The sequence below is a fragment of the Dromiciops gliroides genome, chromosome 4 (genome assembly GCF_019393635.1).
Source record: "Dromiciops gliroides isolate mDroGli1 chromosome 4, mDroGli1.pri, whole genome shotgun sequence".
Taxonomy (NCBI): Eukaryota; Metazoa; Chordata; class Mammalia; order Microbiotheria; family Microbiotheriidae; genus Dromiciops; species Dromiciops gliroides.
The window spans coordinates 246,275,036-246,290,367 of record NC_057864.1 but is presented as its reverse complement, the minus strand read 5'-3'; the positions used below and the strand labels follow the sequence as shown (position 1 = coordinate 246,290,367).

At 36.2% G+C, this 15,332-nt stretch overlaps 1 protein-coding gene across 1 annotated transcript in view; it reads left to right on the top strand.

Moving 5' to 3' along the window:
• SLC26A8 (solute carrier family 26 member 8) overlaps positions 1–15,332 on the top strand; it is a 166,274-nt gene that overhangs the window by 66,934 nt on the left and 84,008 nt on the right. The window contains exons 11-13 of the mRNA XM_044003389.1: positions 1,534–1,611; positions 7,509–7,604; positions 9,359–9,465. Coding sequence (XP_043859324.1) covers positions 1,534–1,611; positions 7,509–7,604; positions 9,359–9,465 — 281 coding nt within the window. The remainder of the gene's footprint in view (positions 1–1,533; positions 1,612–7,508; positions 7,605–9,358; positions 9,466–15,332) is intronic.

The window sequence follows — 15,332 nt, the reverse complement described above, 5'->3', positions numbered from 1 at the left end:
TTTCCACATTTGGTTTTCCTTAGAGATCAGCTATCTGGACCATCAAAAGAAAATAAATATAATAATATATGTGCATTCCTTGAATTTGGTTAGAAAAGACTTTTCCCAGTAGTATACAAGACTATTTATACTATTTATATAACATTTTTTGAAAGTGTATATTGGGGCCATTATTCCACTTGGCTGGGGAGGATTTCCTGGAACAATTTAAATTCAATTCTTCAATTTATGAGCATGTGTTGTGCTCCCCAACTTTGTTGGTTGTTTGCATCTCCCAAAGAATTTTTCTATAGAACTAATATTATAAATGATGACTCCCAGTCAGCTTCTCAAAAGGATGTTTAAACTGTAACAGACATGAAGGATGATATTAATAGTATTATTTCAACTATACCAAGCCACCACTTTTAACAATAATCTGGGAAAATGCATTTTAGGGAGTATCTTTGTACAGATTCTGGTCCTATTTCCTTTATCAATAGAATGGAGAATTACCTTCATAAGAGCTTCTCAGGTAGGGAGCTAGTCAGGTAGTCTGTTTGATGGTAAGAATGGGGTAGATAGATGTTCCTGACTACCAGCAACATAGAAAATCTGTGTGTATGAAAGAAGGTATCTCCATCTTAGGGTAGAATAAAGTAATTCTGAACATCTATCACTTCCCATTTGTTTTAAATTAGGGGGAAATTGGTAGATGGGGACACCAAAAGTAGACTTTTTTTTTCTCTGTACCTTAAAAAAATACAGATCCTCTGTAAGTCAAGGACTGCTTACATATGAATTATAAGTAAACAGAGAGAAGTTGGGTGGAATGCCTTCTAGCAAATGGAATGGCTTGTGTACAACTTTGGAGATAAAAGATTTGTGGTAAAAGCTGGCAATGATCATTCAAGAGATTTGTTCCTAGGTGGCTTTAAAAAATATCCTTCATTTTTTCAACAGACATTTATTAAATTATGGCATATTTTATAAATGTAAATAAGTATTATACATATGATAATACCTTATATTTGTATAGTTATAATTGGGTCCCCAAAATCTGTTAGAACACTGGCTCTGGATCTACCTGCTTCTTTTATCAGGTTGCACTGTGGGTGTTTTTGAGAAGCTAGTTATAGAAATCATAGCCAAGGTAGGGAAATTGGAACTGCCAGTAAGGAGTGTATTTGGATCTTTCTAAAATAGGCAATAGTGGACACAAAATTGGGAAGAAATGTAAGCAGCCATTCAGCAGATTTAGGTGATAGCAAATGGCTATTTGTGGGCATAAAGATTTATGGATTTGGAAAATAAGATATATACATTACTTGTACCACAAGTATTCTTCAAGCACCCATTCTGTACCTGAACCATGAGCCATAGGTTACTGATGAAATGAGTTCATATTTGGTCCATGGTCCATGGTCATGAACAGATCCTCTTAGGAAAAACTGCCGTACTTCTACAGGGACCCCAGGAGAAAGCCATGGTGAGTGGGCCAAGGGCTGGGTACCTTCTGGTCATTTCTCTCTTCAATCTACTCTTTCTGCTCAGTTTGCAGCTCTGGTAGGTGCAGGTATAACGTTGCTGGTGATGCTGAAGATTCGTCATTATTTCTACGCTCTGCCTAATGTAAGTGTGAGGGCAGCAGAACCAAGCAAGTACTTAGACCAGTATAACAAACTCTTGCAATTGCACCTTCATTGGACATTTCCCAAAAGGTAATGCTTTGTAACTTGTGCTTCTGTGAACACAACAGTCTCATTTGCCTTCTCTGATATTTCAGCATGGGCTAATATTTTATTTTTTAAATTTAATTTAATTTAATTTTGTTTGCAGGGCAATGAGGGTTAAGTGACTTGCCCAGGGTCACTCCTGAATTTAGGGCCCATGCTTGGGTTAATATTTTAAATAGAAGTTACAAGATTTGAATCAGGCAGTCAAAAAACATTTATTAAACAATTACTATGTATCAGGCACTATACTAAGCACTAGGAATACAAATACAAGCAGAAAGAAAACAGTTCCTGCCTTCAAAGAGCATACATTATAATGGGGGGAAGACAATATATAAATGTCATCAGAATACCAGAACCCCAGGTACTATCAGGGAAATTTCACAGGATTGTGCCACAGAATGAAGAGCAGCTGGGACATTTTATTAGTAAAAAACAAACAAACAAACGTTTTACTAGATACATAGAGGAGAGCCAGAAAACTGAGTCTCTTTCCAGCTAAAGATGTAGGCTCTTTTATAAGGAAATAGTTACAAAGATATACAATAAAAAACTATGAGTTAAAAAAAAATGCATCAGAAATTTTCATCTGGGTAAGAACAACTAGGAAGCTCCCTGGGATGGTTATGATCTGCTCTGGGTGATCTGTGTAGTTTCAGCTGTGCAGTCAAGGATGGGGTAACTCAGGTTTAGATGTCTTTAGGAATTCTCATACTGCCATGGAGACCTGCTTGATAATGGGCTATAAACCAGCAAATTGTCCTAGACTAGAGCACAAGACAGAGACAGGAAATGGAAATTGAGTTCTAATCTTGTTTCCAACATTAATGTCCCAAGATCTGGACACACAATTCCTTACCCCTGTGTGGGACTTATCATCTTGGCTGGCCTCCTAAGGCTGCATGGTGGATTAGTTGCTGACCAAAAAGCAATCTGCTCGACATAATAACATCTAAGAATCACTGAATTTCACAGTTTGAAGAGATTTCAAAGCTAATCAAGACTAACTTCTACCCAGAGTATGAATTCCATTTAGAATGTCCCTAACAAATGGTCACCTAGCCTCCAGTGCTAAGGAATATGAAGCAAACCATTTCATTTTGAATGACTCTAATTGTGAGGAAGTTTTCCCTTATCTTCCTATTAATTTCTGCTTATTTATTCTATACTGTGGGTCCAAGGAGAACAAATCTATTCCCATTCTCACATTAAGTGCCCTTGATTTATTCAAACCTCCTTATCATATCTGTCTTTCCTTCTCCTCGTCTCCCCTCATTCCCCAGGTCTTTTTTTCTTTAGACTGAACCCTTTCCTCCTCTTCCCCACCTCCACCTCCTAGTTCTTTGCACTGATCCTGGAATACCATCACCATCCTGGTCTCTCTTCTCTGGATATGCTCTTGTTTGTCACTATTGTTCCTACAATGTAGAACCAAGAACCAGATATAATATTCATGGTCTGATGAGGACAGAATACAGTGAGAATTGTTACCTGCTTCACTCTGGCTTTTATTAATTCTGCTTTTATTAATTCAGCTTAGTATTATATTAGTTTGTTTTTTGAACAGTCATGTCACTAAAAGTTCTAAGTCTTTTTCACAAGAACTGATTTCTAGCCATGTCTTTCCCATCATATAAATAGAGTAGCTTCTTTTTTTTTTTTTTTTTTGGCGGGGCAATGGGGGTTAAGTGACTTGCCCAGGATCACACAGCTAGTGTCAAGTGTCTGAGGCCAGATTTGAACTCAGGTACTCCTGAATCCAGGGCTGGTGCTTTATCTACTGCGCCACTCAGCTGCCCCCTTAGAGAGTAGCTTTTTAACTGAAGTACAGAACTTGACATTTATCATTCTTTTGGGATCAAGAATCTTCCCGCTAATGTATTAGCTATTCCTTCAAGATCTGTGTCACCTGCAAATTTGATAAGCATACTATCTAAGCTTTCATCTAATTAATCAATAAAAATTTGAATAGCCCTAGGGACCTCCTTTAGAGACCAACCTGTAAGTAACACTAATTAACATTGATAATTAACAAAACTGTTTGATATCCACATAAGTATACTATTATATACAAGATTCATTACTTCATCTTTTCCAGAAGAATAAAATGAGAGATTTCTCCCAAATGTGTTGTTGAAATCCAAATACAATATGCCTTCTAAATAATTTTCCTGATCAATGTGCTGTAATAGAAAGAGCCCTAGCTATGGAATCAGAGAACTTTGATTTAAATCCTGCTCCTAATGCTTTTCTCTGTGTGACCATGGGCAAGTAACCAGCCTGCCTCTGCCTTAATTTCATCATCCATAAAATAAGAAGGTGGGAATAGAGGGACCTTGAGTCCCCTTCCAACTCTAGAGCTTTGAAATCTATGTGAACTCTGTCAAGAAAGAATACTGTTATAACTTCACAGAATCAGAATTTCAGTTTTAGGGGAGCTCAGAGGTTGAATAATTCACCTTATACCTAAATACGAATTCCTTGTTCTTAATGAACAATGATTTGGTTTTTTCCTCCTTAATTGTATTTTTGTTTGTTTGGTTTTTTTTTTTTTTTGCAGGGCAATGAGAGTTAAGTGACTTGCCTAAGGTCACACAGCTAGTAAGTGTCAAGTGTCTGAGGCTAGATTTGAACTCAGGTCATCCTGAATCCAGGGCTGCTGCCCAATTGTATTTTTTCCCCCAATTACATGTAAAGATAGTTTTCAACATTCATTTTGGCAGTGTTTTGAATTCCAGTTTTTTCCCTCCCTCCCTCCCTCCCCTCCCCCCTTCCCAAGAAAGCAACCAATCTGATATATTATATATGTATGATCATATTAAACATATTTCCATATTAGTCATACTGTGAAAGAAGAATCAGAACAAAAGCAAAAAACCACAAGAAAGAAAGAAACAAAAAGAAAACTGAAAATAGTATGTTTCAATCTGCATTCAGACTCCATAGTCCTTTGTGGGTGTGGAGAGTGTTTTCCATCTCGAGTCTTTTGGAATTATCTTGGGTCATTGTATTGGTGAGAAGAACTAAGTCTATCAGTTAATCATAGCATAATATTGCTGTTACTGTGTACAATGTTCTTCTGGTTCTGCTCACTTCACTCAGCATCAGTTCATTTAAGTCTTTCCAGGCTTTTCTGAAATCTGCCTGCTCATCATTTCTTATATCACAATAATATTTCATTACATTCATATTCTACAACTTGTTCAGCCATTTCCCAATTAATGGTCACTCCCTCAATTTCCAATTCTTTGCCACCACAAAAAGAGCTGTTATAAATATTTTTGTACATGTAGGTCCTTTCCCCTTTTTTATAATCTCTTTGGGAGACAGATCTAGTAGTGGTATCACTGGGTCAAAGGGTATGTAGTTTTATAGTCCTTTGGGCATAGTTCCAAACTGATCTCCAGAATGGTTGGATTAGTTCACAACTCTACCAACAATGCATTAGTGTTCCAGTTTTCCCACCTGTCCAACATTTAGAATTTTCCTTTTTTGTCATATTAGCCAATCTGATAAGTGTGAGGTGGTCCCTCATAGTTGTTTTTATTTGCATTTCTATAATCAATAGTGATCGAGAACATTTTTTATATGGCCATAGATAGCTTTAAATGACTTGGTTTTAATAAACCCATGTCAACACTTTTCTAAATGCTTACAAATCATCCATTCTATAATTTTACTCAGGATGGATGATTATGATATTATATGCATAAATTAATCATACACATGATAATATAATGATAGTTATTATTATAATCAGCTCTAGAATTGTACCAGGGATTGACACCAGTTTACAGGTATTCATCTAAATTATCTACTCTTTATGAAAATTAGAACAATATTTGCCTACTTCCAGTCCTATGGCACCTCTCCTACATTCCACAATTCCTCAAAAGATTATCAATAGCAATTCAATGATTGTTGGGTTCTCTCAGTACCCTCAGATATAGCACATCTGGACAAGATGATTTGATTGAGAGCCAACTGCTTCATTTATGTCTGGTTTCAGCTTTTTGTTAACTATTTTCATTAACTGTTATCCTTTTCAAGGTCACTATCCTTGTTAGAGAAAACTGAAGCAAAATAAGAGACGAATGTTTCTACCATCTCTCTTTTATCCATTATTATTCCCCTTTATCACAAGCAGGGATCCTATCCTTTTCTTGTTTTTCTTCTTTCCCCCAAAACAGTTAAAAGTGTATAATAATGCTCATAGCAATGCCCTCATTTGCTTCACTTATAGCCTCTGTGTGTGTGTGTGTGTGTGTGTGTGTGTGTGTACATTTATATATTTATAGCCATAATAGCTTGGCTACATACTGAAATGACAGTTTCCAAAGTGGTAGTGAATGTTAGTAGTACTTTTCAAATTATGATTAAACAAAACTGAATCAGCCAGTTCCAGCTGGTGAAATGCACATTAGAATGGGACAGGGAAGCTTTTTTTGCTGTCTAGCTATGACCTATTATAACCAAAAGACATGTAGTTCTTGAGGGAACATGAAATGTTTCACTGCTTGAGACAATTTTGTTTCATAGGAATATAAGGAAGGTGAAACTGAACTCATCCTTATCACTGTTTATCTGTTGTCATCTCTGGTGCCAACCTTTTTGGTTTCTATGCAATATGAGATTGGTTGACAATTTATTTTTAACAGCAATAGTATTCTGTGGTTGTAAGAAGCAGGATCCCAAAGAACACTTATTGGGATTCACTGAAGTACATTGCTTTTAAAAAGTTCCTTGGTAATGTTGGTGTTAAACACCCACTTTATAAGATCACCATGCTATATCTATTTTACTATATCTAATTGGTATATTTTGGCTTGATGGACATCATTTGGCCTTTGGCATATTTTATTTAATGTAAAAAGTTGAGTTACATTGAGCTTCTACTGTATTAAACTCAATGTCTATACCATGGCCCCTTGAAAAACTGTGGGCATCTTATTGTATAGTCAGCAGGTATTTGCTACGTGCCATGCACTGTGCCAATATGCCCTGTTATTAGAAGGATCAGTGAAGATCCCTGAACATGACCTGTTATTAGAAGGATCAGTGAAGATCCCTGTTCTTCCCCTTTCCAGGTCAAATTCTCTTAAAGAATGTTCTATCTTATTTACTTTCCCTATATAAATATTGCGTAGCTCTGAGATTTCTGCTGGGAGGGAAGATGGGATTACCTAATCTTTGCATTCTGAATACTTATTCTGTGTGTGTTGTATGTATGTGTGTATATGTTTTGTGATTTTTAATAATGCTGTTTATCTACCCTGTATCTGAGGGTAGGATCCGAGGGCTCTGGGAAAACCTGTGACTTATAGCTATTGAGGGTAGTAAAATTGACTCTTGTTTTCAGGCTAAGTGTGCAGAAGAGATGAAACTGGGGAAAAGGAAAGAATATTAAGCCAATCTGGAAATGTCATAAAGACAAGGAAATATTTGCTTAAAATATTTTCTCTGTTCTACTCTTGGATATTGATGGAATTTTGGTCATTTAATTTAAATGAAAGAGGAATTGAAACTACAATGTTATGGAAATGGGCTTTCTCTAAAATTGTCACTCCTTCCAAGGGATGGTCTCTAAAAAATGTAGGTAGCCTAAAGCTGAGAAACACAGAGACCATCTGAACACTCAAGGAAGGTGTACTTTGAAGTTTAGATCTTATACAAACATGAAATATATCTGAGTAGCATTTATCATTCTCCACTTGCAAGTTTCCACATGGGGCATCTAGGGCTTCATCGCTGAAGGAGAAGCAAATTGAGTAGACTTTCCCTTCTTCCCAACAGGCTGTACTGGCTGGTATTGTTCTGAGCAACGTCTTGCCCTTCCTTTCAACCATCATGGACCTTCCTGATCTGTGGAAGCAGAACCAGTATGACTTTGTAAGTGTCTAAGCATTAGCATAGAAAGGGCAGAGCAAATGAAAGATTAAAAGGTATTTTAGAGAATAAGAATAAATAAGGAAAAGAGAGTGGACAAAAGACCCAAACCTTCATTTTAAAGAGGACCATAAAATCTTTTAAATAGTTACAGTGGTGAAGTGGTAGGAGAAAAGGAAGGGGCAAGGCCTCACAAAATTGATTTGTATACTCTTACTTGAACCCTCACTACAAATATGTCAATCTAAATATGTGTTTAAAATTAGGGCAGCTGTATTCAAATCCAACATGAAGGGTGTGACACACACAACTTGGACAGATACTCAGATTTAATCAGTGTAACCACATTGAAGGGTTGGTTAGACATGCTACCAACAGAACACAGTTGTGAGAGTGAGGATCATCTGCCTGGTGCTCTCTGCCCTCACTTCAACCCTCATTGTAACCCAGACTGCAGTGCTAGTGGTTATGGATGTTGGGTAAGAGTCTAGGATGTCTCCAACTATTGTGAGAAATAGCATTGAATTTAAAATCAAAGAACCAGGATTCAAATCCCAATTCTATTACTGACCTGTCTGTATGACCCTAGTAGAGTCTCATGATCAATCTGGGCCTCAGTTTCTCATCTGTTAATTAAGGATATTGAACTCGATAATATTTTCCAGCTTTAAATCCTGCAAATCTACCTGTGCTATCTACCTCACAAGATGGGACTGGGGGAAGTACTTTGTATACCTTGAAGTGCTATATAAATTGGCCATAGAGAATATATATTTATTACATCTTTGAATTAGAAAAGTCTTTGGATGGGGCAGCTAGGTGGCGCAGTGGATAAAGTACCAGCCCTGGATTCAGGAGGACCTGAGTTCAAATCCGGCCTCAGACACTTGACACTTACTAGCTGTGTGACCCTGGGCAAGTCACTTAATCCCCATTGCCCTGCAAAAAAAAAAAAAAAAGTCTTTGGAGGGCTCTTAATCCGACTCCCTCCATTTTCAGATAAGAACACTAAACCCAGAGGGGTCAAGTAATTTGACCCAGTTCCCACAGCTAGCTAGTGGCAGAGAAGGGATTTTAGCCAAGATCTTCTGACTACAAATTCATGGTTCCTTCTTCCTTCTTCCATGTTGTGCTGCCTGAGTTGTTCTTTTTCACCAAGAGGGAATGGAGGAGGAAAGAAAGTAGAAGGAGAGAAGAGAGAAAAAGAGAAATAAAGGACTAAGACATAGCCACATTGAGTATTTATAGAAAGTTAGCACAGGACTAAAAACTATTTGTAGGAGCAGTGACAAATTGCAGTTTCAATTTTTTTTTTTTGGTCTGGACCTGTGATTTTACTGGTGGAGTTGGAAATTCCCTGGGTGAAAACTTCCTCTAATAATGCCAATGAGGAACTTCTGTATACCATGTTATGGATGACCTGTAGGCACTAAGAAGCTTGCCCTCAATCACACTGGGACATGAGCCTAGGTCTTTTGAACTCTAAGGACTCCTGGCCCTCATGAGAGACTTAGCATAGTAAATAAGGGGTCAAGGGACCAGATTCTAGTCCAGGCTCTGTCACTTATTAGCACTGTAACTTTTGTCAGGTAAGTTCACCTCTCTGGCCCAAGGTAATATAAAGAAGTTAGAATAGATGGACATCTAAGGTAGATACAGTTCCAGCTTTCTGAGTCTATAAGGTGGGAAGTGTTGTACATGATTATGTTTCACGTTTACCTCATGGTCTTCCTTCCTCCTTCTTCCTTTTCTCCAAGGTGATTTGGATAGTGACATTTGTGTCGGTGATCTGCTTGGGCCTGGACATTGGACTGCTAATTTCAGTAATATTCACCTTCTTCATCACCACTGTCCAGTCGCACAGGTACTTTGTCTCAGTGAGCAGGAGGTTAGGCAAGGTAGGCAGTTGCCTTGGGCACAGCACACAGGGGGCACAATGAGGGATACCTATAATCCTTTTTAAAGGAGTACATAAATTTAATGCCAGAAAATTCTGCCGTCTGTGGCATAACTTATTTATTTGGGGATATGTCAAGTGTCCTGTGTTGCAACAAAGGCCCTGAGGCATCTGTTGGAGAATAAAGTATCTTCTAAGGTCCAGGACAATAAAGGAAACCAACTCTGTAAAGATTCTCTTTGTCCTTTAAATGTTAACAAGTAAAAATGAAGCAATATAAACATTTAAATAAAATTTGCCTTATTAAACTATATTTTTAGTACAGAACAAAATGGCTGCAGAGTTGAGTATGGTATAGGGAGTACAAATCATGTTTCTAACAATGAATTCTAGAGTGTTTCCTTTGTTAAAAAAAAACAAGTGGGGGCAGCTAGGTGGCACAGTGGATAGAGCACTGGCCCTGGAGTCAGGAGTACCTGAGTTCGGGTCCGGCCTCAGACACTTAACACTTACTAGCTGTGTGACTCTGGACAAGTCACTTAACCCCAATTGCCTCACTAAAAAAACCAAAACAAAACCAAAAAAAAAACAAAAACAAGTGACATGTAACTTTTATCTACACAAATACCTGTACATAGATATACATTGACCTTTTTTTTTGCCCCAATTAGTCATGGAAATTTATTATATAGGAGAATGTTAGATATTTATCCTTTGTTTTATAGCATTAACAATTCATGATAACAATCAGAAAATATACATTTTTGAAAAGACAGTAAAGAAAAGAATAATTACATATAGTACAGATTGCATAACTCTGATTTGTATTTAAGCAAAGCAGCACAAAAAAGCTGTTTTCCTGTATTCACAGTTAGTGAACATGGCATTTTCTGTGTAAAGCAGCAGCAACTGAAATCTTCTAATCCAGTACCTTACAATAAAAAAAGAGGAACATGAGAAATTATATTTCAGGAAGATACCATGTCTTATTGTAAACCTATTTTAAAATCTTTCCCCTTTCCAATAGATAGATTTGGAGCATGTATATATTTTATTGCCATTATATCTCTGCTGTTTTAACATAATATTCTGAATAGTTAACTTCATTTATTTTGGTTTCTAAAAATATATACAATACATTGAAACAGCTACTGCTGCTTTTAAGCAATCACTGTATTAACAGTGCAAGCTTCATTCTGAAAACATAAAGCAGTAATATTGAACAAATAGTGATTGTTTTGTCTTCTCCATACACCTGATGGCCTTTATCCAAAATGTTAAAATACTGTAACAAGTAGTATAAACATGCAATGTTTCTTTTTTTAATGGACATAATATAAAAATAATACTTCTTTGCTATTTTAATATGGTACAGGCTATCATAAACAACTTGGGGGAAAATATGAAAACCATTTTATTTACATAGGTAATTAAGGTCAAGGTAAGGAACACCAGAAATTTGTCTAGTGTTAGATGTACTAAAACACTAAAAATGTGTCCATTCAATACATTGACTGTTGATGAATATAAACAAATAAAGAAAGCACCATTTAAAATTTTAAGTCTACTGTGTATTCAGTACCACTGAGTATCACTATTACTGGAAGCAGAACAGACTGAGATACGTATTTATGATGGTCATATTATAAATAGCATTTCTGTTCATAGATGATTTCTGTCAGCACTAAGAAGTTTTAAATTGGGATGAACTATTTTCATGCATATTTGTCACTCTTGGAATTATTCATAAAAGCAAAGAAAAACAATATTGTCCCTTTTTTAACCCTTTTATACAAGTAGATAATGCTGGGCTTTAAATGATATGAAAAATTGTCTACTATTGAGTGCCTTAAAGTAAAGATTTTCAGACTGGTATGTAAATAGTAGAAATGGTTAACTAGAGACTTGAGTAAAAACTAAAAAAAACTAAAAAAGGAAGTCCATTTACAGTACACAGTCTTCAAAAACAAATGAACATTATGAAAGTAGTATTTCTGTCACATAGTTCTGTAAATCAAAAATCTTCCAGTAAATTGAAAATAATGATAGTCAATTGGTATTCATTAAGGGGAAAGAATCTTAATATTCCATTATACTTACATAACCTTTCATTATGGCCAAATGTGATCAAATTTAAATTTATCTTTTGGAACATGTAAAGTTGCCAATTTCTTAAAAAAATTTTTTTGGAAGATCTATCTTTTATGTCTCCTATTTTCTTCCCTGCCCAATATTGAGAAGTCAAAAATTCCCACATTAGTCACATTCAAAAATATTATTATGTCTCAGTATGTACCCCAAATTTATCACTTCTCTATCAGGAGGTGAGCAGCCAATTTCATGAGTCCTCTGGAATCAAGGTCGGTGCTTAGGATGATCAGAGATCCTGAATCTTTTAAAGTTGACTGTCACTACACTGTTTTTGGTGTTGTTATTGAACAATAAGTTATTCTTCTAGTTCTACTCAGTTTACCATGTAAATCATAAATCTTCCCAGTTTTTTCTGATACTATCCCCTTTATTATTTCTTACAACACAATAGTATTCTATCATATTCATAAACTGTTCAGCCATTCCCAAATTGATAAGCAAATTCTGTTTCTAATTATTTGCCACTGCAAACAAAGCTGTTATAAATATTTTTGTATGTATGTTTCCTTTCCTATTTCTTTGATTTCTTTGGGGTGTAGACCTGGTAGTCATATTGCTAGGTCAAAGGGTATGCACATTCTTCTATCAAGATGGTGGAGTGAGGAAGGAACTCCCTGGAACTTTTTCAAATTCTCCTCCAAACAACCTTGAAAAAATATCACAGAACTGATTTAAGAGCAGGAAAGCAACTTAATAGCACAGCAGCTAAGGTCGGTCTCACTGGGGTGGGAGGGCAACGAGGTTGGCAGGCTGCACTACAGGATGTCTGCAGCTAAGCTCTGAGCCCAGGGGTAAGCCACCATCAAGGCCCTGCTCCTGTATAACCCAGCAGTCCTAGAGGAAAGTTAGCAATACAAAACCAGTATCACAGTGAGGCCCCACTCCCAGTGCAGGCCATCAGTAAGCTCCTACCCCCCATTACTGACCAGCAGTGAGATCCCACCCCCTGAAGATGGCCAGCAGTTAGACCTCACTTCTGGGGTAAAGTGAAGTCCCATCTCCATAACAAGCCTGAAATAAGGCCCCATCCCTGGGGCAGAGCAGCAGCAAGACTTTGTCCCTGGGGCAGGCTAGCCACGAGACCCCATTCCCAGGACAGTACAACAGGAAGGGTCTGCACCCAATACAAGCCAGCAGGGAAGTTCCCCATCTAGTGCAAGCCAGAAGCTAGGCCTGAGGCCCAGTGAAAGCCAGCAGCAAGGCCTCAAGTCCAGCACAAGAAGTTCGGGACAGTGAATGAGCAGAGCCCAACTATTACATAAAAGTACAGTCATAAAATAGGTAGAAAAGTGAGCAAAAACCAGAAAAATTTTATTATGGAAAGTTGCTATGATGACAGGGAGGATATAGGCACAAACAAAAGAGTACAAAAGTGTCAAAATATCCACATGTGAAGCCTCAAAGAAAAATGTAAATTGGTCTCAAGCCCCAAAAGAACTCCCAGAGGAGCTTTGAAAGGATTTTTAAAAGCAAATAAGAGAATTAGAAGAAAAACTGGGAAAAGAAATAAGAGTAATGCAAGAAAATTATGAAAAAACAATCTTAGAATAATAACTTGAACAAGCCATCAATGAACGTCCTAAGGAAGAAATCCCCAGGAATACATGGATTCACAAGTGAATTCTACCAAACATTTAAAGTATAATTAATTCCAATACTACATAAGCCATTTGGGAAAATAGATGAAGAAGTCCTACCAAATTCCTTTTATAACAGAAATATGGTGGTGATACCTAAACCAGGAAGAAGAAAAACAAAGAAAGAAAACTATAGCCCAATTTCCCTAATAAATATTGATACAAAAAATTTAAATAAAATAATAGCAAGGAGATTGTAGCAAGATATCATAAGAATCATACACTGTAACCAGGTGTGATTTATCCCAGGAATAACACAAAAAGCCTTTGATAAAATACAGCACCCATTTCTATTAAAAACACTAGAGAACATGGAATAAATGGCACTTTCCTTAAAAATGTTAAGTAATCTAAAACTATCAACAAGCATTATCTGTAATGGGGATAAGCTATAAGCCTTCCCAGTACAATCTGGGGTGAAGCAATGATGCCTTTTATCACCCCTAGTAATTAATACTGAACTAGAAAATGCAATGAGAGGAAAAAAAGAAGTTGAAGGAATTAGAATAAGCAATGAGGAAACAAAACTATCACTCTTTGAAGATGATATGATGGTATACTTAGAGAATCAACTAAAAAAGTACTTGAAATAATTAACAACTTTAGCAAAGTTGCAGGATATAAAATGAACCAACCTAAGTCATCAGCATTTTTTTATATTAGCAACAAAGTTCATCAGCAAGAAATAGAAAGAGAAATTTCATTTAAAGACCTATAGACAAAAAAAAAAATACCTGTAGACAATATAAAATACTTGAGAGTCTACCTGCCAAGACACACCCAGGAACCATATGAACACAATTAAATAACACTTCTCACATAAAGTCAAATCAAGACAATTGGAAAAATAGTAATTACTCATGGTTAGGCCAAGTCAATATAATAAAAATGGTAATTCTTTCTAAATTAATTTACTTATTCAGTGCCTTACCAATCAAATTACTAAAAATATCTTATGCAGCTAGAAAAAGTAATAAAAAATTCATCTGGAAGAACAAAACTCAAGAATATCAAGGGAATCAATAAAAATAAAATGTGAAGGAAAGTGGCCTAGCTGTACCAGATCTCAAATTGTATTATAATGCAGTAATTACCAAAACTATCTGATACTGATTAAGAAATAGAGTGGTGGATCAGTGGAATAGATTATATATATAGAATACCTTGTAATAAATTACCATAGCAATCTAAATCCAAGCTTTTGGGATAAAAATCCATTCTTTGACAAAAACTACTGTGAAAACTAGAAAATAGTATGGCAGAAACTAGGTAGAGATCAATGTCTCACACTGTATACCAAGATATGGTCAAAATGGGTACATGGTTAACACATAAAGGGTGATACCATAAGCAAATTAAGAAGTATGGAATAGGGGTAGCTAGGTGGCACAGTAGATAAAGCACTGGCCCTGAATTCAGGAGTACCTGAGTTCAAATCTGGCCTCAGATACTTGACACTTACTAGCTGTGTGACCCTGGGCAAGTCACTTAACTCCCATTGCCCCGCAAAAAAAAAAAAAAAAAAAAAAAAAAGTATGGAATAGTTTACCTGTCAGATCTGTGGAGGGAAGAAATTATGACCAAACAAGAGATAGAAAGCATTACAAAATATAAAATATATAATTTTGATTATATAAAATTTAAAAGGTTTTGCACAAACAAAACCAAAACAACCAAAATTAGAAGGAAAGAAGAAAGCTGGGGGGAAATTTTTAATAGCAAGTGTCTCTAATGGAAGCCTAATTTCTCAAATATATAGTTCCAAATTCCTCTCCAGATTGGTGGATCAGTTCTCAACTCCACCAACAGTGAATTAGCATCCCAATTTTCCCACATACCCTCCAATATCCTATACTTTCTTTTTGTCATATTAGCCAATCTGGTAGGTGGAGGTGGTGCCTTAGAGTTGTTTTAATTTGCATTTCTCTAATCAATAGTGACTTAGTTCATTTTTTTATATTATAGATAGTTTTGATTCCTTTGTCTGAAAACTGCCTATTCATATCCTTTGACCATTTATCAATTGGGGAATGACTTCTATTTTTA